General features: G+C 41.2%; 1 protein-coding gene across 1 annotated transcript in view; it reads right to left on the reverse strand.

Annotated features, from left to right (window-relative positions):
• Positions 1–24,458, reverse strand: part of PHAF1 (phagophore assembly factor 1) — a 44,506-nt gene that overhangs the window by 14,452 nt on the left and 5,596 nt on the right. Inside the window, exons 3-8 of the mRNA XM_081871580.1 lie at positions 20,244–20,326; positions 14,842–14,925; positions 6,860–6,903; positions 5,472–5,551; positions 2,563–2,657; positions 868–965 (exon numbers count right to left, since the gene is read on the reverse strand). Of these exons, the coding sequence (XP_081727706.1) occupies positions 868–965; positions 2,563–2,657; positions 5,472–5,551; positions 6,860–6,903; positions 14,842–14,925; positions 20,244–20,326 (484 nt within the window). The remainder of the gene's footprint in view (positions 1–867; positions 966–2,562; positions 2,658–5,471; positions 5,552–6,859; positions 6,904–14,841; positions 14,926–20,243; positions 20,327–24,458) is intronic.

Here is a 24,458-nt window from a genome sequence, read left to right on the forward strand (position 1 = left end):
TAACTCAATAGTGGTGTCGCAAACACAACTTACAGATGAAGAAGCAAAAAGAGAAGAACTGCATTCTTTAAAGGAACCTTACCATTTACTAAATTTATGCTAAACAGCCAGCAACACAACAGAATGCCCATGTTGAATTTTAAATTAAACTACCACACAACAAAGTCCACACTATAAACATTTAAATAACTGGATTTCTAACTGGAAGTAACTCTAGGGAGCTTGTTATGGCTGAATTTGAATGCTAAAGCATGGTTGAGAAAGATTAACTATGGTTAAATTGATAAACTGCATAGGTTGCAATTGGCCAGCAAACAAGAATTAGAAACCATAGTTTGCAATAGGTTTGCAAACAATGCTTTGATGAGATGTCTGAATTGATAAACTGTGGTTATTAACATCATTCTGCCTTCAGAGGCTATTGCATCTTCAGAATAGAGCACTGACCAAATGGAAGCAAATAAGCAGCTATAAACCATGGCTTTCGCCTGCACATTTTGAAGATAAAACTATAGTTTGGGTTCAAAAATTATCTTTACAGATCCTCATGGTTTGATAAGATGCTTAAATTAAGCTTGGCTCAATTAACTCTTGAACATGTTAACCAGCAGGGTTGGTTGGTTAAATACCAGGGTACCGGTAAGTTATTGTGTGAAGTGGCTCTGTACTTTTAATCTGGAAATGGACTTGCCTGAAAAAGCTTAAACACAAAATGATAGACTATGTAAATAGCCACGTAAACTTGAATACTGTAATAAAGCTAAATATAGCCAGCACACATAATTATATGCACATAAAATAACATGAGATTTGACTTTCACTATTTATCTATTTGGAGATATTTCCCAAAATATAAGAGCTACTTACTTGGTATCTTGAAGACTGTTTCCACTATAGATGTACATACGTTTCACAGTTGCGCCATGGGGAATTTGCAGGGAAGCTAGGCCATGGGCAAAGTTTGGCTGGAAAGGTTAAATTAAAATTGTATTTGATTGCACAACACATAGTTTTAAGTCCAATAATACTAAATCTTGTACCACATACAACCAAGTGAGTCAAAATGATCTTCAAAAACCAGCAAAACTTTATCTCTCTACATAGCAAAACTAAGATTAAAACCCCCATGACGTGTCCTGCAGCAGTTAAAACCCCCATGAAAGAACTTGCAGAAGTCACTTGCATGTACATGTATACACACACAAAGTGGATCCCATGGCACGCATACCCCACAAACCATTTCTTCTCAGTAGTCTATGAATGTAGCTGATTAACAGACACAGACAGCAGGACCCTCCCCCCCCCCACTCACCACTCTTTCTTCCCCCTCCTATTTTGGATGGGAGATTAATTTCAGCACCTCCTGCTAGGAGGCTAGTAGTTCATTAAACTTCTTCCAACTAGGAATATTACTGTTGTTTTCTTGTCTTACAGTGCAGTTTGAATTTTAAAAGAAACAATCCATGGTAAAGGATGGACGCCAATCTATATTGCAGTGGTCCCAGAATGTTAGCAAATTGCAGGGTCCCTAATTTCAGAGGTGTCAGACACTGCAGTGTAGTTATTGTAAAACGGTAATTTTCATAAAAATTATTTGCGAGTCTTGATTTGAAGATTTAGGGAGCCTATTGTAAATCCACATGTACTTTGTTCAATTACTGTATTTTTCTGTGTATTGGACGTCCCCATGTATAGGACGCCCCCTATTTTTGGGGACTCCAAATTAAGAAAATGGGGGGAAATTGCCCTGACTTGTTGAAATTGGGGGGGGGGGAGGATTGCCCAGAGGCTAACAGCCCCGCGTGTCTAACAGGCTGCCTATCAGCTGTTCCCTCGCCGGCAATCGCTGAGCTGGACACAGGACTCCAAGTGTGGTCTGACCATGGCGGAATAAAGGTAAAGGGACGCCTGACCATTAGGTCCAGTCGTGGACGACTCTGGGGTTGCGGCGCTCATCTCGCTTTACAGGCCGAGGGAGCTGGCGTACAGCTTCTGGGTCATGTGACCAGGATGACTAAGCTGCTTCTGGTGAACCAGAGCAGTGCACGGAAACACCGTTTACCTTCCCGTCAGAGCGGTACCTACTTACCTACTTGTACTGGGTGCTTTCAAACTGCTAGGTTGGCAGAAAGAGAGGGACTATTACTTCCCTTGACCAGGACACTATACTTCTGTTGATGCAGCCTAGAAAAAGCATTCACGCTTTTTTTTTTTTTGCTGCTTTTGTTAACACCGCCAACAGTTTGAAACAACTCTGATTTGAAATTAAACTATGGTTAGTGGTTAACTATGATAATACCAGTTCAGACATCACAGTAAACCTATAGTTATCACTAACCAGGAAAAGGCAGAGGGGGGAACAAGTGGGATGGAGAGAGGGAGTGTGTGTCAGCCTGCAGGATACTTCTATAGTTTGGAAATCAGTTCCAATGACAGCTGAACCAGGGGAAGTAACATATCTCAAAAATCAATAAATTAAGGCACAAAGTCAGTTACAAGTCTTTCAAAACACAGTGACTGCTTTGTTTAACAATGTATTTATTAACAAAGAAGATTTCAGACCTCATACTTTGGAGTTTCAGTCCATGAGTCCAATTGAAAGGAAAAAGACAGTCCTCTGAAGTTGAGGTGGAAAAGTTGTTCAGCAGAGTTGTACACTGGAAACACACACACACACATGCATATAAGAACAGCAATTTATCCCGTTCCAATCTGACAGTACTGTCAAGCAGTTTAGCTCTTCACTAAACTATTTGCTTATGAAACATCTAGCAGCAGTTGGGGCTTCAACCTGTCTAAAGGCAAAAACTCATGGGGGGAACAACAGGGATAATTAATGAAGCCAGATAGGAGGTTTTCAAATGCTCAAGTGCCAGATATATGAACTAACTTTTTGTTTCTTTAACAGCACAAGATTTTTCTATTCTCATTATCGCTATGGAATTTGTAGGATTGAAAAAAACATAGCAAACCCATCAGGCACAGGCTCCATCCTTCTTGTTTCTCCCACTTTCCTCACATGGCTTGGTGAAATTGTAGTGCAGCATTATGTGTATATGAAGGACAATGCTAACCATGGGTTGTTCTTAACCAGGGTTTGTTGTTGTTTAACAAACCCTGGTTAGAAGGCTAAACTTAGTTAGTGTAAACCTCCATGGAAAAATACTGGGTTGTAGTCAACTAACTCAGAGTAAATCCATTAATCAGGTCAAGTCTACTCTGAGTAGAACTAACAGTGGATACAATTCATTGCTACTATGAGAGGAAGGAGGGCACACGCCTGATATAACCAGCAATTGTAATGAGGACTGTTGCCTCTGCATGTGGTCTGAAGCAATATCATTCTAATCTGATGGTTTTATAATTCTGTTAGCACAGATCAGCTTTTTCGTCTCATCCCGAACATATTCATATGACACTGATTGCAGACAGATAATACTTGATGACTTGAAGGAGTTTTGAAATAGGCATTGTTTCCTTTGGTGTACTCACAGCTTTAGTCAAACAGGATTTTCAAGTTTCTAAAGCACTATTGCAAGTATAGGGAACCTTTTTCAGCCCAAGAACCTCACTGCCTTCTAGGCAACCTTATAAGAGTCACATGCCAGTGGTGGATGGGGCCACAGGCAAAAGAAGGCCAAGCAATGACTGAACCTTTGGACAGTAGGCTTGTGTCTACACACACTATTGCACCCCTCTCTATCATCCAGCCAGGCAAGCAGGAAACATTTTCAGAGTTCAAGGACACATTACAGCCAAGCAAAACCACCCAAGGAGGATGTACAGCAAGGCCACTGACTGGCGTAGCCTAGGAAAAGAGGGAGTATAGAGAGGCAGATAGAGAGGCTGGGGAGTTGGAGTTGCATTTGGTTCCTGGGCCTGAGGGTCCCCACTACAGCTACCTGAAAAACCTGCTTGACTAGAGAATATAACAGAGCCAGAGAAAAAAATTAATGAAACATAAAGCATAAATGCCACAGGAGACAAAGTCAAAATTCTTACCATGAATTTCTACTGGCAGGGGTTATTGGAGGGCAGCCAAAAGTCTGGGATGGCTCTTCCCACTGACTGGACAGGCAGGGTCCCAAAATGATGATCCTACCCAGAGGAGGGTCCATCCCACTCACACCAGACCAGCCAGCACAGAAAGAATGACCCATCAAACCACATGGACTCCACCCACATAGGAGGACACCAGTTGCAACAGGTCCAGATCCAGAAGACTAACACAGGAAAAAACAGGCCAAGGGGCAAACAGGGAACCTTTTCAAGAGCCCTATTGCCTCCCTGAGCCTCCTAGAGATGGTTAAGGATAAGGAAGAAACCTTCTGCCTAGCCCTTACCCATTGAAGGAAACAAATATGGCCTCAGACTTCGGGAAGGGCAAAGTCCTACCCAAGCAGAAACATCCAGAATGCCAGGACCATTCCTTGGTTGACAATGGAGTAGGACAAAATTAAGGAAGAACCACCTTGTGAGCTCTGTGAAAGATAGTCTTAACCTTTAGGACCGGCGTGTCCGAAGTCTGTTTGGGGGGCCTAATCTGGCCCGCCAGTCGGTTTAATCTGGCCCCCACCCACAGGCAGTTGTTCCTCCTGTGGTTCTAAAAAAAGGTCAACAACTTGAATCCAAAAAAAAAAGGTCAATAACTTTGGTCAGCCCTCATGCATGTTCACTTAATCAAATCTGGCCCTCTTTGAAAAAAGTTTGGACACCCCTGCTTTAGGACAAAGGTCATATCAGGCTGAAGTACCACCTTGTCTCATAAGAGTAGGATGACCTCTCCCTTGGGCAGAATCATAGTTTGGGAGCCTGCCTGTCCAGCCAGTGGGGAGAGCCATCCCAGACCGACGACTGCCTTCCAGGAACCTCTGGCAACATAAGCAAATCCACCATAAGCACAAATGGTTCTATCATACAATTTTCAGTTATCTGAAAATATATACATTGTCAATCTCATGCCTCTACTAACTCATTAGAAGCTTTTTTATAACGCTTGGCAAGATAGATCATGAAGCACATACAAAGCTAAACCAAGTTTAAGCCTCCTTCATAAACAAATAATCCCTTATAAATGAAAACAAAATAAAAAAATTCCTTCCAGTAGCACCTTAAAGACCAACTAAGTTAGTTCTTGGTATGAGCTTTCGTGTGCATGCACACTTCTTCAGATACCGAAGTTGTCGTATCTGAAGAAGTGTGCATGCACATGAAAGCTCATACCAAGAACTAACTTAGTTGGTCTTTAAGGTGCTACTGGAAGGAATTTTTTTATTTTGTTTTGACTATGGCAGACCATATTTTGTTTTGACTATGGCAGACCAACATGGCTACCTATCTGTAACTGGAACCCTTATAAATGAGACCCTTTGGTTTACCTGACTTTCAATTCCAGTGAACCATAGGGAACAGCCACAGGTACAACCAACCAAGCATCCACATGTGAACAGTGCCAAGAATTGCCAACTCACCTCCTGGATGTGTTGCTCCAAAAGACTGATCAATTTGTTCTATGGTTGGAGCAATAGCCTGAGAGTTAAAATGGACACCACTGGAAGGAAGGAAAAATCAATATTACCATGGATGCTTTCAGTCAATGGAGTCAAAGGCAGATGAGAGATCAACAAACACAACACACAGCTTTTGTTGGTCGACAGCTAATGTACTTTTGAATAAGATAATTCAAAACAAATCAGTGAACAATGTGCAAGGTCTCTTGTGAAAGCCTCTACGTGCATTGGGGACATAACCTGACTCTCTTTGACTCATTGTTTTAACTTATCTGAAAGAAGTGTGCATATTTTATGCATGAATATCAAGAAGCCTTATTTAGTGATATTTTGAAAGTCATCATGATCACACTTCTTAAAGTTTGAAACCAAAATATTAGATATCCAGACAGTTGGCAATACTCCAGTTGAATAATCAGAAACAAAGTGGCCAAAATTGAAGCCCCTTGAACTGAGTTGATATGAAAAAAAAATTAACATGTCCCTCTCTGGGGCTTTGTCAGGCGTAAGTCTCTGAATCAGCATTGGATCAAATATTTGTTGTATTCAAAGTCACTTATAAAACAGCTTCATGAGTCTTTCATCTTCACAATTCATTCCGAACTTAACTATTTTTACAGTCACTCAGAGAAGCAGGTCACTATTCCCCTTCTACAGAATGAAATAGTACCTATACGGATGCTCTGCGCAACCCTGCTTCAGTGAGGTTTCCATGAAGCCTTTTGTGAATTTTATGAATGAAGATATTTTGGAAAGTCACCCAGAAAAACACAGTAGAAATATACTCAATACATTTTTAAACACAGGAAAAGAGAGGCTTTTGTTTCAATTATGTGCTTCACTGAGCAGAGTAAGATATTCTGAGGGCCTGAAATGAAGCCACTTTGAAAGCCAGTTTCTCTCCCCGCTCCTTGTTTTCAGCAGTTATATCTGCATTGTCACACAAGAGCACACAAAAATTAGCTGAGGGACAATTTGTAGAAGAGCACAGCTTACGCCTTAAGATCAGCTGAGGACAGATCCTTATTAAAGACCATTCCCTTTCCCTAAGAAACTGTAAAGGTGGCTGGAGATCTCCAAAAGAGAAATCTCAGCACCCTCACCAAACCCTTCCAGGATTCTTTCAGGTAAACCATAGTTTTGAGGACTGTAGCATATGTCTTATGTCAGCTGTGAAGATGAGATGAGTGATCTCGTCTCAATTTCTTAAGCCAAGATGGGATAAGGCTGAACAGGGTATCTTTTAGCTCAGTGACTTTTCAGCTGTTCTCTCTCAATGGCAGACGTCCTCCCAACCCTAAGAGGGGGGAAAGGAACAAGTGGCTACATTTATTTGACTGACCACTTACCAATATTTTAACTTCACTTTAGTCAAGTCATAAACTTCAATCACCTAAAAAAACGGAAAAAATACCATTATTACAAAAGTAAAAGACTGGTGTTGAGAGAGAGAGAGAGAGAGAGAGAGAGAGAGATGCATGCATGCATGGACACACAAACATGGACACACACGAACAGCAGGACTGTTGAGAAGTATTGAAAAACCTTTCCCGCACCCCACTGAGCAGTTCAGTAAAACCTCTCCAGCTCCTGATGCCCCTCCAGCTCATGTGAGCCATAGCAGTATTGGGGCTTGGTAGGGCTGGGTGGTGGGAGGAAGGTGGGGAGGAAGAAGAAGCCAAGATATATTGAAGACACTGTGGTATATCAACATATCATGGTATTTAGCTGCTGATATATCACAATGTTGAAAACCAAGATATTGCCCAACCCTTGCCATGCAGATGATGGTTATATAATAAAAACATCCTAAAATAAGGGTCTGTCCACTATGTCTCTTTCTGTTTTGAATGATGTTGCTTTATGATTTTATGGGGCAGGTTTTTAAAATATTGCTGTAAGCTTCCCTGAGCAAGGCAAATGTGTTGGAAGGGCAGATGTAAGTTTTCTAAATAAACAAGTATGTGATGGTTTAGTACTGCAGGTATGAACTCTGGCAAACTCAGACTTATGGGCTCTTCTTCTTTGCTGTAGCCACAGATAGAAGACCAGAAGCTTCTGCTTCCATTTTCAGCAAGCTCTGGTTTTGTCCAAACCAAGAACTTCAGTTTGAGGAAATAAGTCCGGCTAATTAACCACAGTTTGAAGTCCGTTTGTTTGCTTAAGCAATAGAGTTTGGACATAGCAGGTTTAGACATAGCAAGTAACTGTTAAAAGCCTCCAATATCCTCTTCACAGCTAGAGGAAGTAGAGAAATGGCATGTGAGTCTAAAAGTTCATGAATGTAGTAACCACCATCCTTTAGCATTATCTGCAAACCAGGCCAAAGTCTTAGAAAATAGGAAAGAATGTGAGTGTAAGTACCAGAGTGAGGCTGCAGCGGGGGAAATAGGAAGAGGAGGGGGGAAATGAATGCATGGGAGTGAGTGAGAGAAAAGAAAGGTGAGGGGACTTCCGGGTTGGCGCCACAGCCGAATGGCGGATTCCCTCCGAGCTCCGGAGGGAATCTGCTTGACAGGGGTCGGGTCCTGCCGCGCCGGCGACGCGGGGACCCTCAAAAACCATGGGCGCGGAAGCCCGTGGACCTGGTGACTCGGCGGGCACCGTTTTTTGCCCCCCCGACCCGCGGCGGAGCCTTTTTAAAGGCTGCGGAGCGGGGGACGGGAGCGGCGTGGTACTGTGAGTCCTCTGCTTCCCCTGACGAGCGAAGCCGCATGCCGTTCGACCGAGAGCGCTGACTTTTTCCTATGAACATTTGGACTAAAAGCAACAACCCGTGAGTAATACGGAAATTGGACTTATAAAAGAAAAAAAATTCTTGAATTTGGCACGACCGGGGAAGACCAAAGAGGAAGTCCGTCTCCCCAGTCTTGTAAACAATCTGAAGCAAGGACTATATATTTAAGGTCGAGAGAATATCTCCTTTTTAAATGGATTAAACTATTAATTGCACGAATTGACAGTATAAGTAACTGTGCTGGAGGATAAGAGCTAACTTTGAGAGCTAAAGTGCCCCCCCGAGACCCGGGAGCGATCCGTGAGAGGAGCCTGCTGAGGAGACATAGAAGACTTTGACAGCTGTCAAATTAGCTGTCAAAGTGGGGAAAAGTAGAGAACTTTGTTTCTGATGCCTTTGCTGGCTATATTTGTTACAATATAGTGAGAAATTGTTGAAAATAAAGAAGAATTGAAACAAGCTAACTGGACTTTTGGGCTGGAAGTGTAAGGAATACATAATAACCAGAATCCCTCTAGAGGGGATTCAGGGACACTACAAGAATGGAAATAGGTCGAAAAATACTAGCTGATCTGGAAGAGGTTGCTTTTCTCATGAGAAAATTGGTACAGCAGAGCCATGTTTTGTCTACAGCCCAGGCAGCTGAACAAGAAAAAGTGCAGAAAGAGATATTTGCTGAACAGGAGCATCAGGAAGGAGGGGCTGACATGTTGCAGAAGGCAAAAGGGAACCGGAGGCCTGTCAAGAAGGTTATAAAAGAAAAAGAGGACTGGATGATGAAAATTTGGTTTGAACTGAAGAAGGAAGAATGGAAAGTTCTCCCTTTGTGGAGAGCTGAAGAATTTGGGACATTTGGACCTATAAAGTTTAAGAAACAAGTTTTGAGCTCCACCTTTAAATCTGGAGGCCCGGCCAGATGGAACATGGACATTTTTGGGATAGAGCCCTTCCGAGACTCGGTGGTTATTACAGAGGACTTTCAAAAAAACCAGCAGAAAGGAACTGAGAGAGATTTAAGGGGTTTTGATGTGAGGAATCCAGGCTGACAGCATAAGGATAAATGGACAATGGTTTGGGGATTGAAACTGGGAAGGGGAGGGTGGAATCTGGAAATCCGAAGGGTGCACAAGTATGTTTTTGATTCTTTCTATTGTTTCTTTCTTTTTTTTTGTATTGCTATTAGTGTAAAAACGGGGAATTTGTGCAAGGGAAACAGGGTCGACCTTAGAAAAAGTCTTTAAGCATAATGATTAATGATTAATGTTAATGAATAATGATTAATGTTAAAGTTAAAATTTGATATATAAATTGAACTAGACATAATAACAAATTAGGGTTAAAAATTTAAGAACAAGAACTTGTTGAATAAATATCTGGATAAGGAATACAAGAAGGGGAGGTGAGGGGAAGTCGCAGAAAAGAAGTTATTGAAAAAAAAGGATTGTTAAGGTTGACTGTTTTTCTTTTCTTTTTGTTTTCTTTTTTCTTTTTTGTATTATTTGAAACTTCAATAAATATCATTTAAAAAAAAGAGAGAGAGAAAAGAAAGGTGAAATAAGGACCAAAATATGGGGCATAAGCAAATCATGCTGATTATCTATCCCACTAAGGGCATCAGACATTTATTGAGCATATTAATTTAATTAACTCATTAAAATGTCCATAATAGCATCTAAAGAAAAAACACACACATTTTAATAGGATTTAATGAAGGAAACAGTTTTCTGAGGGCACAAAAAAATATAGGGGGGAAATTCTTTGGCATAAAATCTTAGTTCAAGATGAACAGATCTGTTTGCAGTAATGCTTTCATCTCTAACATCTTCCTTCTAGGAAACAGTTTTGGTAACAATCTGATTGTAAATCTATATGTTTGCTTTCTATCTGAATAAAAAAGGTTTGCCACAATCAACCAAGTGCAGATAGGACCTTGGGCTCCCCCATTTTTTCTTTCTATATGGATGCTTTGTGTTTTTACAAATCCTGAGGTTCCGCCAAACATGCTCTATAGTAGGGAACCGTGGGAAGAAACTGCAGCTTATAAGGCCTGCCTTTGGTACCACTGATCAAAAGATCAGCCACGGTGTGGGTATATAGGTTGTGGAGGGGAGGGGAAGAGAGATGCCACTGGAACAGGTACTTGATCTAGAGTGGCAGCTGTCTTACACTCTTACACTTGGTTGGCAAGACTGCAGCCGTCTGGAGTTGCTGAGCTAATGTCCCACAGTTAACAGGAGCACGGCTCACTGCTGCATGTCTTTCTCAGCTCCACAATTCCCAAGTGGCACTGTGAGCATGTGCTAAAACATTTGAAAACTGAGTTTTATATTTAAAAAGTGATTCCCCCCCCCCATCATTGTTAGAAGAAGCTTGTGGTCAGGGGCTCAAACATGATTTTAGTGAAAGTGGGTTCACATATTGCTAGTTAACAAGATGTTACACTAGGCACATATATTTATTTTTATCTTTGCTATGGGAGGGGGAATTTAACTCATCTTCCCTACCATATTTGCAAAACAAAAACCCATTACTTAAAAGCTGCTATTAGCACTGGGAGAAATGCTCCCACTGGTGCCTGTAAAAGTCAACAGGTTTCATGAGGAAGAACTGGGTGGGAGAACAGATAATCTACTATTAAGATGAAGTAGTATCCGGGACTGCTTTTAGCATATTTAAGAATCTCCATTCCATTTCACAATAAAGTAATCATAAGTACAAACAAATCAAGACATAATACAACAGTCTCGTATTGAACAATTTGCTTGGTTGCTTGGCTTAAGTTTAAGTTTGCCCTTCCAACTTTCAAGTCCTCATTGCCAGTTAAAACCAGCTAACAGTTTCCACCACCTCTCTGGGATCTCATGAAACTGAGAATAGTCCTAAGTATCATAAGCATTTCCAGATGACTTCACCCAGAGGTTGAAGAAAATGCTGAAATGTAGATTTCATCTGGTGAGCAGTTGGCTGTGACAATTTCCTTTGCAGTCTGAACTGCAACCACTTCCATGCCTTCATAACCATTAGACTGGGCAACTGTAACAGACACTGCATGGTCATATCTGACTGTTCTGAAGCTGTTGCTAGTACAGACTGTTGTGGCTGATGTAGACCCATGTACAGTACTTTAGGTGATGCTGTACAAGTCTACAATAAGTCGGAATAGCTTTTTGGGGCATCTCTTTCTGTTATTTTGGACTTAAAAGGTAAAGGTAAAGGACCCCTGACAGTAAAGTCCAGTCGCGAATAACTCTGGGGTTGCGGTGCACATGTCGCTTTACGGGCCGAGGGAGCCGATGTTTGTCCACAGACAGTTTTTCCGGGTCATGTGGCCAGCATGACTAAACTGCTTCTGGTGAAACCAGAGCAGTGCACAGAAACGCCATTTACCTTCCCACCGGAGTGGTACCTATTTATCTACTTGCACTTTTGGGTGTGCTTTTGAACTGCTAGGTTGGCAGGAGCTGGGACCGAACAACAGGAGCTCACCCGGTTGCGAGGGTTCGAACTGCCGACCTTCCAATTGGCAATCCCAAGGCTCAGTGGTTTACACTACAGCGCCACCTGCATCCTTTGTTTCTGACTTATAAGGTGCTAAATGGCCAAGATCCCACCCACCTAAACAACAGCTCCCTTCACATGCCCCACTGTGATTTCTAAGGTTGGCAAAATGGACGTAACATTATGTACCACGGAGTGTTGCAGCAAGGGTTAATTATCTATAAAGAATGCCACTAGGTAGCTACTCCATCCAAAATAGGGTTTCTGCATTTAAGAGTTCTGAAACTGAACAATGTTCCTTCCACAAGCAACATATTACCCTAGAGTCCCTTTTCAAGGAACTGGCCTGCAGTAATTGAGCAGGATTGCTTTTATACGTAGAAATGAACCTCTTTATTGCAAGACATTTCACTTGAAGCGGTTAGCCACTGGATAGCTCACATATTACTTGTTTCAGCTCTTGGAAATGCAAATGTTGGTCAGTCCTAGGACCAAGATCACCTGAGGTTTGCAGTCATCAGTCCAGCACAGAAAATTTTTCCCTCTCCTGGGTTAAGCAGAGGGAACACCTACCAAACCAGTATATTTCAGTTCACTAAAGCCCTACCCCAATGCCTAGCAAATCTGATTGACAGGACTTGTAGTTTGGACTTCTGGAGGGTGCCAGGTTGGGAAAGGGTGTTATACACAATGGAGTGGCATAAGAAATCAATTGTGAATGTTTAACAGCATGGTATTGATTCATGTACAAGTGAATGTTTACCAAAGCACTTTATGTTCTACCAAGTAAGCAGTGAAAAAGCATTATGAGCAATAGAAAGAAAAGCCTCTCATTAAAAAGAGAGGGGAACTAAGCAAATTAATGTGCGGGCAAAACCAGGGAGTGGGGGGAAACCACTGTCAATGAAAAGCATTTCTTGACAGTTTCAATGAAAGAACACTCAGTGATTTAATGTTGCTCTTTAAAAAAAAAAGGAAAAGGAAAAGAAATGAAACAGAGGGTAGCACCATGTAATTTCTGTGGCTAGAATTTGGTTTAGGGGAAGAATAACAAGTATGCTAATCATATTAATATTTCATTTGTGCAAGAAAAAGCAAGCATGTAGTGTGGGCATTGCCACCCCAGTGCCTGCGGCACCCACAATGGCCTTTCCTGGCGCCCATGGGTGTTGGGTTGACAACCCATGGTGTGGGGGGGGGTGGGGGCAGACAGGTGGAATGGTAGAACAGTGCAGAGCAGTTGCCAAGGGTCCATCCCTTTGCATTCTGGTTGCTTCGAAAGGAAGTGGCATGGATGGCTTCCCTGCTGAGCAGCTGGTCCGGTTTGCTGGCTACATGAAGCTGGTAGTGAGCATTTCCTATGAAAACGTTGTATGTGATTCAGAGAGATGCACTTAGGTAGAGAGATGGACAGATGTGTGTTAGGTTGATCTCTCTCTCTCTCTCTCTCTGTGTGTGTGTGTGTGAGAGAGAGAGAGAGAGAGAGAGAGAGAGAGAGGGAAACAGAACTTGTAGATGGAAAATAGGACTGGTTCTCCAGCTTTTTTGGGGGGTATGCCTTTTTTCCCTTTCAACAAGAATTACAGTCATCTACAACTTTCAGCTAACATTTCTTCATAAGCTGATGATTCAATATGACATAAGGAAAAGAACAAAGAGCTCCAAGATAAGGGCTAGAATAATGAGAGAAAGGGACTGGTATGGTGATCACTTAGCTCATACAAACACTCTATTCCACTGTGTGCTCTCTAAAACTGCTTTTTCCTGAGCACGTTCTTGAGCTGTGTTTAGGCCACTAGTCACTTAACATCCCTAAAGCTATGTATTTTGAGTTTTTATATTGTGATTTTGTCTTGTGAACCACCCTGAGACCTGCAGGTATAGGGTGGTACACAAATTTTAATAATGATGATGATGTATTTATAAAACAGTGGTACATAAATATTTAAATAAATAAAACAGAGACATAGGAATAATAGAAACATCAAACAGTAGTATTGGAAGAGACCCCAAGGGTCATCTAGTCCAACCCCCTGCAGGAAACACAGCTAAAGGATCCCTGACAAGATGGTCATCCAACCTCTGTTTAAAAATCTCAGGTGGAGTCCGACCAAAGCAGACTAAAGATGAACAGGACTAGGGGTAGGGAGGAGAAAAATGTCCAAGGTGTTGTGCAAATGGGGCAGTGAACATGGACAGGCAGTTCGGGAAAGAGAGAGCAGAGAGAGAGAGGAAATAAAGGATAGGTAGAGGAGGCTGCAAAGGAAAGTCAGAGCTGGCACACAGCCCATTTATACACATTTTAATATTTGGTAGGGACGCGGGTGGCGCTGTGGGTTAAACCACAGAGCCTAGGGCTTGCCGATCAGAAGGTTGGCGGTTTGAATCCCTGCGATGGTGTGAGCTCCCGTTGCTTGGTCCCTGCTCCTGCCAACCTAGCGGTTCAAAAGCATGTCAAACTGCATGTAGATAAATAGGTACCGCTCCAGCGGGAAGGTAAACAGCATTTCCGTGTGCTGCTCTGGTTCACCAGAAGTGGCTTAGTCATGCTGGCCACATGACCCGGAAGCTGTACGCAGACTACCTCGGTCAGTAAAGCGAGATGAGCACCGCAACCCCACAGTCGTCCGCGACTTGACCTAATGGTCAGGGGTCCCTTTACCTTTACCTAATATTTGGTACGCCTCTTCCTAACAAAGCGATAATGCTATCCAGGACGTGAAGGATGCCAGGCATTGTATCTGACATCTCATATATTCAAAACTAGTGTTCTGTTCCCTGAGCTATGATCGCCTTTCCACTGGCACATTACCTAAATACAATTACATTATTCAGGGTAAGATAAATAGATAAAACAATAATAATAATGTAAGTTTATAATGGCATCATCACACCTCAACAAAAAATCAGTTCACTATATTCAGACAATCACACACAAGATCTAAATAAATGACATAAGCAGTTGCCATGGGGATACAGTCCCACAGTTGTTAGTCAGAACATTGTTGGTATCATTTTGGGAGTGCATGCATGCACATTTGAGCCTCAGGTGGGGGAAGCAGAAGCAGAGTTGCATTTCTCAAATCATATTTTTACCTTGAGTCTTTGATTGAAAGCATCAAACAGCAGTTTGATTCCGTCCTGAGTCAGGTTAAGGATGAGGTCATGGCTAAGAGGAGACTAGAAAACAAAAAAGAGAAATTAGTTGGTGACAGCTGGGTTATTTGTGAAGTTACGCTCTCCTACGACGGAAAGCCAAGGAAAAAGAACCTTGACACTGGTTTCTCCCAGCTGGCAGAAGGAACAGTTCATTGTTCCATGAACATGGCTGGAATAAAAGCTGCTGCTGCCAAATCCCCTCCCATTTGCCCACTGAAATGAAACTAAGGGGCTCAAGATTCACATGCCACTTGAATTAGAAGCCCAGTGCTTTCATGGAAGGAAGGAATCAAAATATGGCATTTGTGGCTCAGCCTGAATAGCAAAGAGGAAAGAGCGTTTGCCACAGTCTTAGCACAAATGAAAATTAGTGCTGTGAGGAAAAAGAAAGGCAGAGCACCCCTGGTCTGCACCACCAACATATTCTAGCTAATAAAGGTACCAAAGGCATCATACACTTCTTAGATTTGAATGGACCTTGTGAGGCAGGATAGGCTGAGAGAAAGAAATTTCCCCAAGGTCACCCAGTTAGCTTCATGGCCAAATGGGGAATGACCCTGGGATGAGCCATCACAGTTCTGCCACCACCAACAGAAATGTCACATCACATCAAACCACAATGTGTTTCAAAAGAATAATTTCATGCATGCAGGTGCCAATTATCAAATGAACAAAGCTCAAGCATAAAACATCCATCCTATTGTTGTATACCGTTAGCAAAGCTGTTAAGGGCTTTATAGGCCAAAACTGAAATATTAAAAGCTGGCCTCGTAGCTAACTGGGAGCCAATGTAGCTCCTTTGGAAGTGGTATGATCTACATGCGATAAGCTACTTCAGTGAATAGCCAAGTCACTGCATGCTATACTAGCTGCAGCTTTCAGGCCAGCCCTAAAAGCAGTCCCCTGCTTTTTCTCTCTCCTAAAAGCAAGAAAACATATACTACCATTTGATGTTATAATTACTGTATCTGTTGAAATAAAGAATAATATTATGGATACATTTTAGATTGTAAAATGAAACTAAAAACAAATATGTATTTTTTTCCCTATGGGAGTTCTTGTGAATACCAAGAGAATGCCATTTTCAGGCATTCTTGCTTTGCATGTTAAGTTTATGAAGAAACAGAAGCAATTATCTCCAAGCGATGAGAACTGTCAACAAGCATCTCAACAGCGCTAGACTAGATGCAGGAAAAATATTAGCAGGCAACAGGGCTAAGTACTGATGACGCAAGCCTTGTTAGAAGGCTCCTGTACAGAATGTTTATGAATTTATGCCAGGTCTGAAAATCTCCTCAAGGATAGCAGAAGAGATCTGAAGGATTGTTTGATCTAAAGTTTTGCCTAAAGCTTATTTTCCTCCTTCAGCAAATATCGCAGTCTGGCAAAAACTGATTCCGGAAAGAAACAAGTATATCTTCTGAAGCATAAACAGAACTTCAAGTGTGTCAATGAAAATGGGGGAATATTCCAAAGGAATGAATGGGAGTTAGATATCGAATTCCTCATGGTATTAAAAATGAAACCAGACAGTGCATTTCTAAGAAAGATATTCCTAGTTCTCAGGAAAAACAGATACAGCCTTCCCTGTGTGCTTACCAGAGGTAATTCTTACTAGCCAGAGGCAAGTCAAGGTGCCAGGTCCAAATATTATTAGAGGCCAACAGGACTCCAGAGACAGGAAGCTGAGCCACTGCTGTAGCTACCACCACAAGTGCAGTTGTCTCAACAACTGCATGGCCAAAATGATGCAATCAACACAGCCAGCAGTCTGGAGAGTCACTGTCATGGCAGTGCAGGTGGGACTCCCAGCAATAGTCTGCATATGGTGAAAAAAGCAGGAAGTTGCAAAACCTCCTAGAGTTAAAATGGCCAGGAAGGGTTATACACATAGCAATAGTGAGGTTTAAGCAACACTCACAGTCTACTTCCTCCTCCTCCAAAACAGTAAAGTTTCTTACAAACTGCTACAAGATCAGATTACTAAGGTTACCTTAACTTCAGTGAGCACAGTGTAGGATAAACAACCACTTGAACCTCCACTTGGGGGGAAAAAGTGAAGAGAAACTCATGGACTGAAAAGGGCTGATTGACTCAGCAGCCCTTGCAAAGTCAAGAGTTTGACACTCTTCTCTTTCACCTGTTTTATCCCTAGTTAAGAGATCATGTAAACAATCACAGGGCTGTCATCTCAGTTTGCTGAAAGTGCCAAGTTCTCTCGAAAGTGCCGAGTGGTCTCTAAACAGTCAGCAAAAAAGCAGGACCGGAAAACCTTGAGAGTCCTGGTTTCCATTTAAAGACTTGAGATGTTTGCTCCCCATCAGTTCCCCTTCTCTTACAGAAAAGTAAATGAAAGGCACCTTATTTAAAACCAGCAGTGACATGGGATCACCCTGCTCGGCTATTTTGCTTGTCCTCACAATGGGACACCTGCTTCCGATCTCTTCTTGAGGGGAAAAATACCATCAGAACCACTCTCAAGCTTTGACTGTATCAACAAGCTCCAAATGATGTTATATCCTTGGTACTAACACTCTTATTCTTGAAGGTCTGGAATTTCCACCACGTTGGGTATGAGTAACAATACGGGGGGGGGGGTAGTAATATGATGAAATATTTCTATATTTCGATTTCTCTGGTCCCGCCCCCACCACACACCTGCAATGCCTCCTTTTCATGGCTGACGATTCGCCAGGCTTGGCTCAGCCAACCGGGGTGGGGGAAATGCAATGGTGTATTGAGTTTGAGTTTGAGTTTGACCAAACTGCGGGAGGCAGTAGAAGACAGGAGTGCCTGGCATGCTCTGGTCCATGGGGTCACGAAGAGGTGGACACGACTAAACGACTAAACAACAACAACAATTTCCAGCTGAGCCACGGATGGGAAATCATGCCAACATAGCTTGGCTGCACCAGGAACCTCCCAGCAGAGCCAGAGATCCACTTGATCCTTGTCCCAGTCACCCTGGCAGATCTTGCTATAGGACTGCTCTCTTAAAGCAGTGGGTTAAAGGAGTCACTTATATGTAAGTGAAGGACCAATCTGATAAGAACATAAGAAAAGCCTGCTGGATCAGGCCAATGGCCCATCAAATTCAGTGTCTTATTCTCAAAGTGGTCAACCAGATTTGATCTTTCTCAGATATGAATATTTATAGATTTGCAGACTTGCAGATTTTGGATCTCCACCACTATTGGGAAGTATATGAAGTGGTATCAATGGGAAACTTGATTTAAACGAGCCTTCCCCCTCCCCCCTTGCTGATTTAAACCAACCCATTCTCATATGGCATCAGGCAGAAAAGTGGGGATGTCATAGTGAACCGAATTCCTTTGAGATGCAATATAAGCCAGAGCAAGAAGCTGCAATTTAAAGACACATTACATCAGCCTTCCCCAACCTGGTGCCCTCCAACTGTTTTTGACTACTCCCATTAGCCCCAGGCAGCACAATTGGAGCGCCTGAAGTCGGGGAAGGCTGCATAACATGAATGATCACTACACAAAGATCAAAAGTTATCATTTTAAAACTCAAAACTACTTCATAGAACTATAGTGCAATAAAACTCTGGTGAACCAAACAGATACCCAAAAATATGTTAAAATTTGAGACATTCAAATTACTTCTACAATTCAAACAGCCTCTTTACCCAAGACTGGATTGGCTTTCGTTCCTCCTCCTGCATTGTTATGCACTGTTCTGTGCTTTATTATTTTGATATTGGTTGTTTTTGTGGTTTTAATGATTTTAAGTGTACATTGCACTTATTATAATTGTGATATTTTTGTAACCTGCCTTGAGACCATTTGGTGAAGGGTGGGGTGTGTAAGTACAAACAATAAATGAAACAAAATAAATAAATAAATATGATCACATGAATAATTGTCAACAGGGTGCTTTTCTCATTTGCAAAATAAATAAAGTCATTATGGAAGCCATAAATCCATGTAACCTGGAGTAAAAGAGAACAGACACATTTAATTAAGAGAGTATGTACATGGCAGAGAGCCAAAAGGTCAGGATTTACTGACAATTATGCTAGTAATTGTTACACACTGGCCAGACAAATCACTCAGATATTGAGGATTTTAATACAAATTGAAGGCTGAGGCTATAATAATATAAACTATTTTCATCTGCTTCTTCATAGAAAGTACAGTACATGTAGCAAGACATAGCAATGAGCAGTTGATGTGTCGGTGTGCATGTGTGTGTGTGTGTACACACATAATTCTCGCCATTTCCCCTCCAGACAAAATTACTGAGATGCAAAAGTGCAACGTTTATATGCTCATGAACTATACTGTTCTGATTTTTTGCTGCAGACCAGTAAAATAGGAGGAATTAACAGAGCAGATTACTGTAACACTAACTGAACTTTAAATCATGCAACAGCAGCACAATTAAAATATCTATAAACTTTAAATTACAGCACCTGCTTTTATTTTGAGTTATTACTTAGAATCTTTCATTAAAAATATGGCAGTGTACAACAAAAGCATTAAAACATCATAAAATTATTAGATCATAAAATACAGAACACATGACCAACATCAAATCATATTAATTTTTTGATGCTGCTGGCTAAACAGAAGTTTTCAGCAGGTGACAAAATATCACAATTGCAGGTGCCTGTCTGATTTCAATAGCAACAGTGATACTATAATAATAGCCTGAATTTTCTAGAGCACACTGGAGAGAAGGGGTAGCATTTCAGATGCACTCCTCCTTATTATAGCAAGACTTCACTTACCTATTTCAACATTAGGACTAAACTTGCTTTTGACTAGTTTCAAATACTGTTGGCTGTCCAGTCAGATACAAGGACAGAAACCAGCAACCAAAACAATCACAACAACCACTCATGGTGCTTTCAACAGTTCAATTTCTAGAACAGCATGAGTATCTTTAATCTTTTCCCATCTCTTTCTGATTAAGAGGGAGACTTTGCAACCTTTCTTTCCCAACACATCAATTTTGTAAACTCCCTCTCTTACAGAATACAGCTTTTGTGAAAAGCTGTATTTTGATCGGTCACTTAAAACCGCAAGCGGCAATAACATCAAGTCACAAAAGAAAATGTCTAGACAAGAAACAAATACTGTCAATTATTTTTTAAATGCATACGTGTGTGTGTGTGTGTGTGTGTGTCTGAAAAAGCATGCTATTTTTGGAAAGCCATGTCCTCCAGGATGTGGCAACCGTAAAGGATGACTGGATGGCATGTGGCTAGGCAACAAACACAATGACATTACACAATATTTACATATCTCCCCATCCTTTCTGTGCAATTAAACATACAGAATACTTTGAAGCAAGCACGCTAGGTCACAACTTACCTGTTCACTGTAGAGAACCTGGACATTTTTTATGATGCGACAGTGTTTCTGAAGAATTGCTACAGCCTGAGCCAATGGCATTCCTGCAAGGAGAAAAACAACAAGTGTTAGAGACGTTGCTCCCACTTAGCCATGTTGGCAAAAATGTGTTTGCTCAACAGGGTCAACTTGTGGCAGTACTGGCTCAGTGGCCAAGAACAACAAGTTGAACACCACAAGCATTTCCAGCCAGTGACTAAACTTAGTCTCTTGTCAAATTAGAAGAAACCTGTGTTTCCAGAACAGAAACAGCCATGTTAAGCCACTATGCCAGACTGTTTTCTAAGAAGCTAGACATGAGACAGCATTGCTAACACAGGAGCATGAAATCGCACATTAAATCAAATACAGTTTTACATCCCTTCACTGTATTCAGTACATGTAAGGATGGTAATCCTGTTTATATCCATACATTTATTCTGTTTCGTTTTGCCCAGAATCCTTACTTGCTAACTCTAATCCCTCATTTCTTAAACTTATAAGCATGTCTGAACTACACATTCACAGCTTTCTTCTTCCTCTAACAAAAAGTTCACTGGGACCATTTCATACCTTACTAGCAAGTATACCCTCACCAGTTCTCTGAAAGTTGTACTGGTACATGAGTTTTCAAACATTTGCTTAAAGCATTCATACTTTGCAATTTTAGGTATACACTTAAGCCAAAACACATATACTTAAATGCAGGGTGCTATCCAACTAATTCGTACTCACACAGAACCAATGAAATAAACAGACTTGAGTTTCTTAAGGCCACTGATTTTAGTGGATTTATTCTTCAGTATGACTCATGTTGGATATCACCCATAACATGCACAGAAGCTACTATGATGCTACTATATTGGCAGCAGAGTCATCCCAGATCTTCAGTGCTTATAACGAGTTTGTTGAAAAGAGGGCAGTAAGGAAAAGGAAGAATTTCTAGAGTTATTATTATGTGACCAATGTACAATTGTATTTATCTGCTCTGAGTTATTTGGATAAGGTATGCTGTGAATCTGAAAATAAATCCTCTTCTTAACGTTCAAACATCTCTGGAGCTGAATTGCTTAAAAGTCTATGGCAGTCTACTCTAACCCGGGGCCCTCTAGATATTTTGGACTATGTTTCCAATCGGCTCCAACCACCATGGTCAATGGTCAGGGATTATATCCAGAGAGAACCTGGTTGGAGAGGGCTGATCTATGAGGTAAAAAACATAATATAAAAAACAGAAATATTTGATGCAACATTGATCCTTCAATTACTTCTTGGCGGGCAAATAAATATCTTGATAAATTCGGGACTCCATGAAACCCAAACTTGTGCATGTTTTTCTTCTTTTTCAGCTGTGTGCGAATTGTCAATAAGCTCATGCCAGCTGATCTAGCAACAGAATTCTAACAGTGCTAGGTAACCTATCCACATTCAGCTCAATATCTCTTGCTTATCAAGTGACTGTGTAATAATCCAGGGAATGGAATCATTTTTTCAAACCCATAATATGAAAAGAGGAACAAAGATGCTTAGACTGAGAGCCAAGTGAAGTGTGCGTGGTTGGGATTTCCATCCCTGAGGGCCAAAGGTGGAAGGTGAGGTTTTGCCTTCACATCACTCCTCCTAAGTGCAGTGATGAGTCCTTTCCTCATAGTAAGGAATGGCCATTCATTTATGCAGGAGAAACTAAAGCAATGTGCTCAGGCACCATCTGAGTGTGTTTGCGGGGGGGGGGGGACCCCAGTCACCCTACCCCCAAGAACCAAGACCTTTCTACATTACTCTATCCTGGGTTCAGATTCCTAGTCAGACCAAAGGTAACACTGCTGGGAACTGGCTGTTGAGAATTCCATTCCTCCCGTGCTACAGATGTGTGTGGGATTATCACCCAACACTGGCTTTTTAAACAAATCATTCAAAAAGATGGATTGGGAGACCTTCATTAATTTTTGGCAGACTACAGTGGATTCTTCAAAAAAAATATTTATATTTGAAAAGCATGTATAACTGTATAATTTTTATATGCAGAATATAAAGAAAAGTTGTTAAATGCTTCTTTATTTGTAATCATATAAAATTGGCATGTGCAACTAATAGGCCAGTATCCTATCCTTTCAATAGCTCTCCCCAGGCTCTGGGTTTAAATTTTCTCCTGCGTTATTTATGCTCTTCTATCTAGGAGCCTTTAGTAGCTGGAATGGGGTTCTTAAGCAGACTGCCATTCATTCACTGTCCAGAGTCAAACACCCTTAGCTTCAGAAAAAGAATGGTAGGTGTCTTCTAGGCCACCAATTGGTCTAAATTTGAGTCCTCTTATTATTTAGCATTCATTCTACAGTTTTGTAAAGGACAGTGAGGGAGTAGGAACATAAATAAAGTGAGAAGGAGTGCTGCATAACAAGGCACAAGTGATGGAAATTAATTCAAGAGTTACAAATGGAAAGCTTATTGGAAATTTAGAGCACCATGGACTCTCCAAAAGAAAAAGCAACTATAATTCCCTATTTGCAGGAGGCATAGTTTTAGGAAAGTTTGATCTTACAGAAACTGCAACACTGGCATATTTAACCCTAAGATGAATGTTCAGGCACAGATCTAGCTACATCTTGGTTACACAACAAGCCAGAGATCAAAACCAGTGGAGTATCAGCTACTCCAGAGGAATTCAGGAAGAATTACTAATGGATCAGTCCCACTAGCTACTTGGGGAATCCCAGAGGAGATTCATTGCCAGCATTTAGAATGCCACAGAACAACATCGCTGCACGGAAAGGATTTATCATCATCACCACATTACTAAAATGTTTGAGATGGACAGCAATGTATTTGCAGTTGTCTGCCAAGGTAGCAACATGATAAAATAGTCCACTGCAGATGCTGCAACAACAGAAAGATTTCACATGTGGCTGCATCTGGTTTAGAACTAAAGTGATCCATCAACAATGACAATAATTATATGAAACAAAAACCAAAAACAGGTTGATACACTAAAACCGCTTGTGGGCAAACATACTAAGTAATGAGATGAAAGGATGAAGAATTCATATTCTTTCAGCCAACATTACCTAAAGAGCAAAGGCAGTCATATTGGCTCATAAGACAATAATCCAAAATCCACTCTAGGGCAATACTTAATTATGGCATGCAAAGCTTGCACACTACTATTATGTGATATTTTAGTAGAGTGGTACCTCTGGATGCGAGCGGGATCCGTTCCAGAGCCCCATTCGCATCCAGAAGCGAACGCAACCCACATCCGTGGGTCGCGATTCGCCACTTCTGCCCATGCGCGTGATGTCATTTTTGACCGTCTGCGCATGCGTGAGCAGCGAAACCAGAAAGTAACATGCTCTGTTATTTCCAGGTCGCTGCAGTGTGCAACCCGAAAATACTTATCCCAAGGCTACTTCAACCCGAGGTATGACTGTATTGCCCTAATGTGGATTTTGGAACATTATCTAAAAGGATAATGACAACTAAGAGAATGATGCGCCCCAATAACAGACAAGTGCCAATCATCTTTCATTTATTTATTTGCTTTTAGGAAAAGCAAACAAAGATAAACAAGCTGGGACTGGTAGCTATGTACATACAGAATTAGATATATCTTACATACATATAAATAATTATTCACTTCAAATAACAAAACTACGTGATGACCTGCAAAGGTCATAAAGAGTTGAAGTAGAAAGGAACGAGCTGTACCAAATACACACTTCAACAACATAATGGATGCCACTAAAAAAAAGTTGTCGAGCAAGTAAAGCTGGTCCAGAACCACCATTTCACATTAAGATCTAAGCACAAATGCATAACCTCTGCATATGGGGTATGTTTGACAACATGCATCTCTGAACACCCAGAGCAGCCTTAGTCCAAGAATGTTTTGTAACTAGAATAAGAATCTAGATAATGGGTTATAGCCAATATTAGTTCTACTACGAATAGACCAACTGAAATTAATGGGCATGATTAACTTAGGTCCCGTAATTTTAACGGGAGTACTCTGAGTGGAACTAACATTTGCTACAACCCTATAGATCTTAAAAACACTCCCCCACCCACCCATCTACTCAACTCTGGATACACTATTCCTGTTCAAATAGGCCAATTCCACATAATCTTCACTATGAAACAAAAGTTTCAAGATAACTTGTTTCAAACAAACTATTGTTAACATTATCTACAGTTTGATTATTT

Source organism: Podarcis erhardii (genome assembly GCF_964252035.2).
Source record: "Podarcis erhardii genome assembly, chromosome: 7".
Classification (NCBI taxonomy): Eukaryota; Metazoa; Chordata; class Lepidosauria; order Squamata; family Lacertidae; genus Podarcis; species Podarcis erhardii.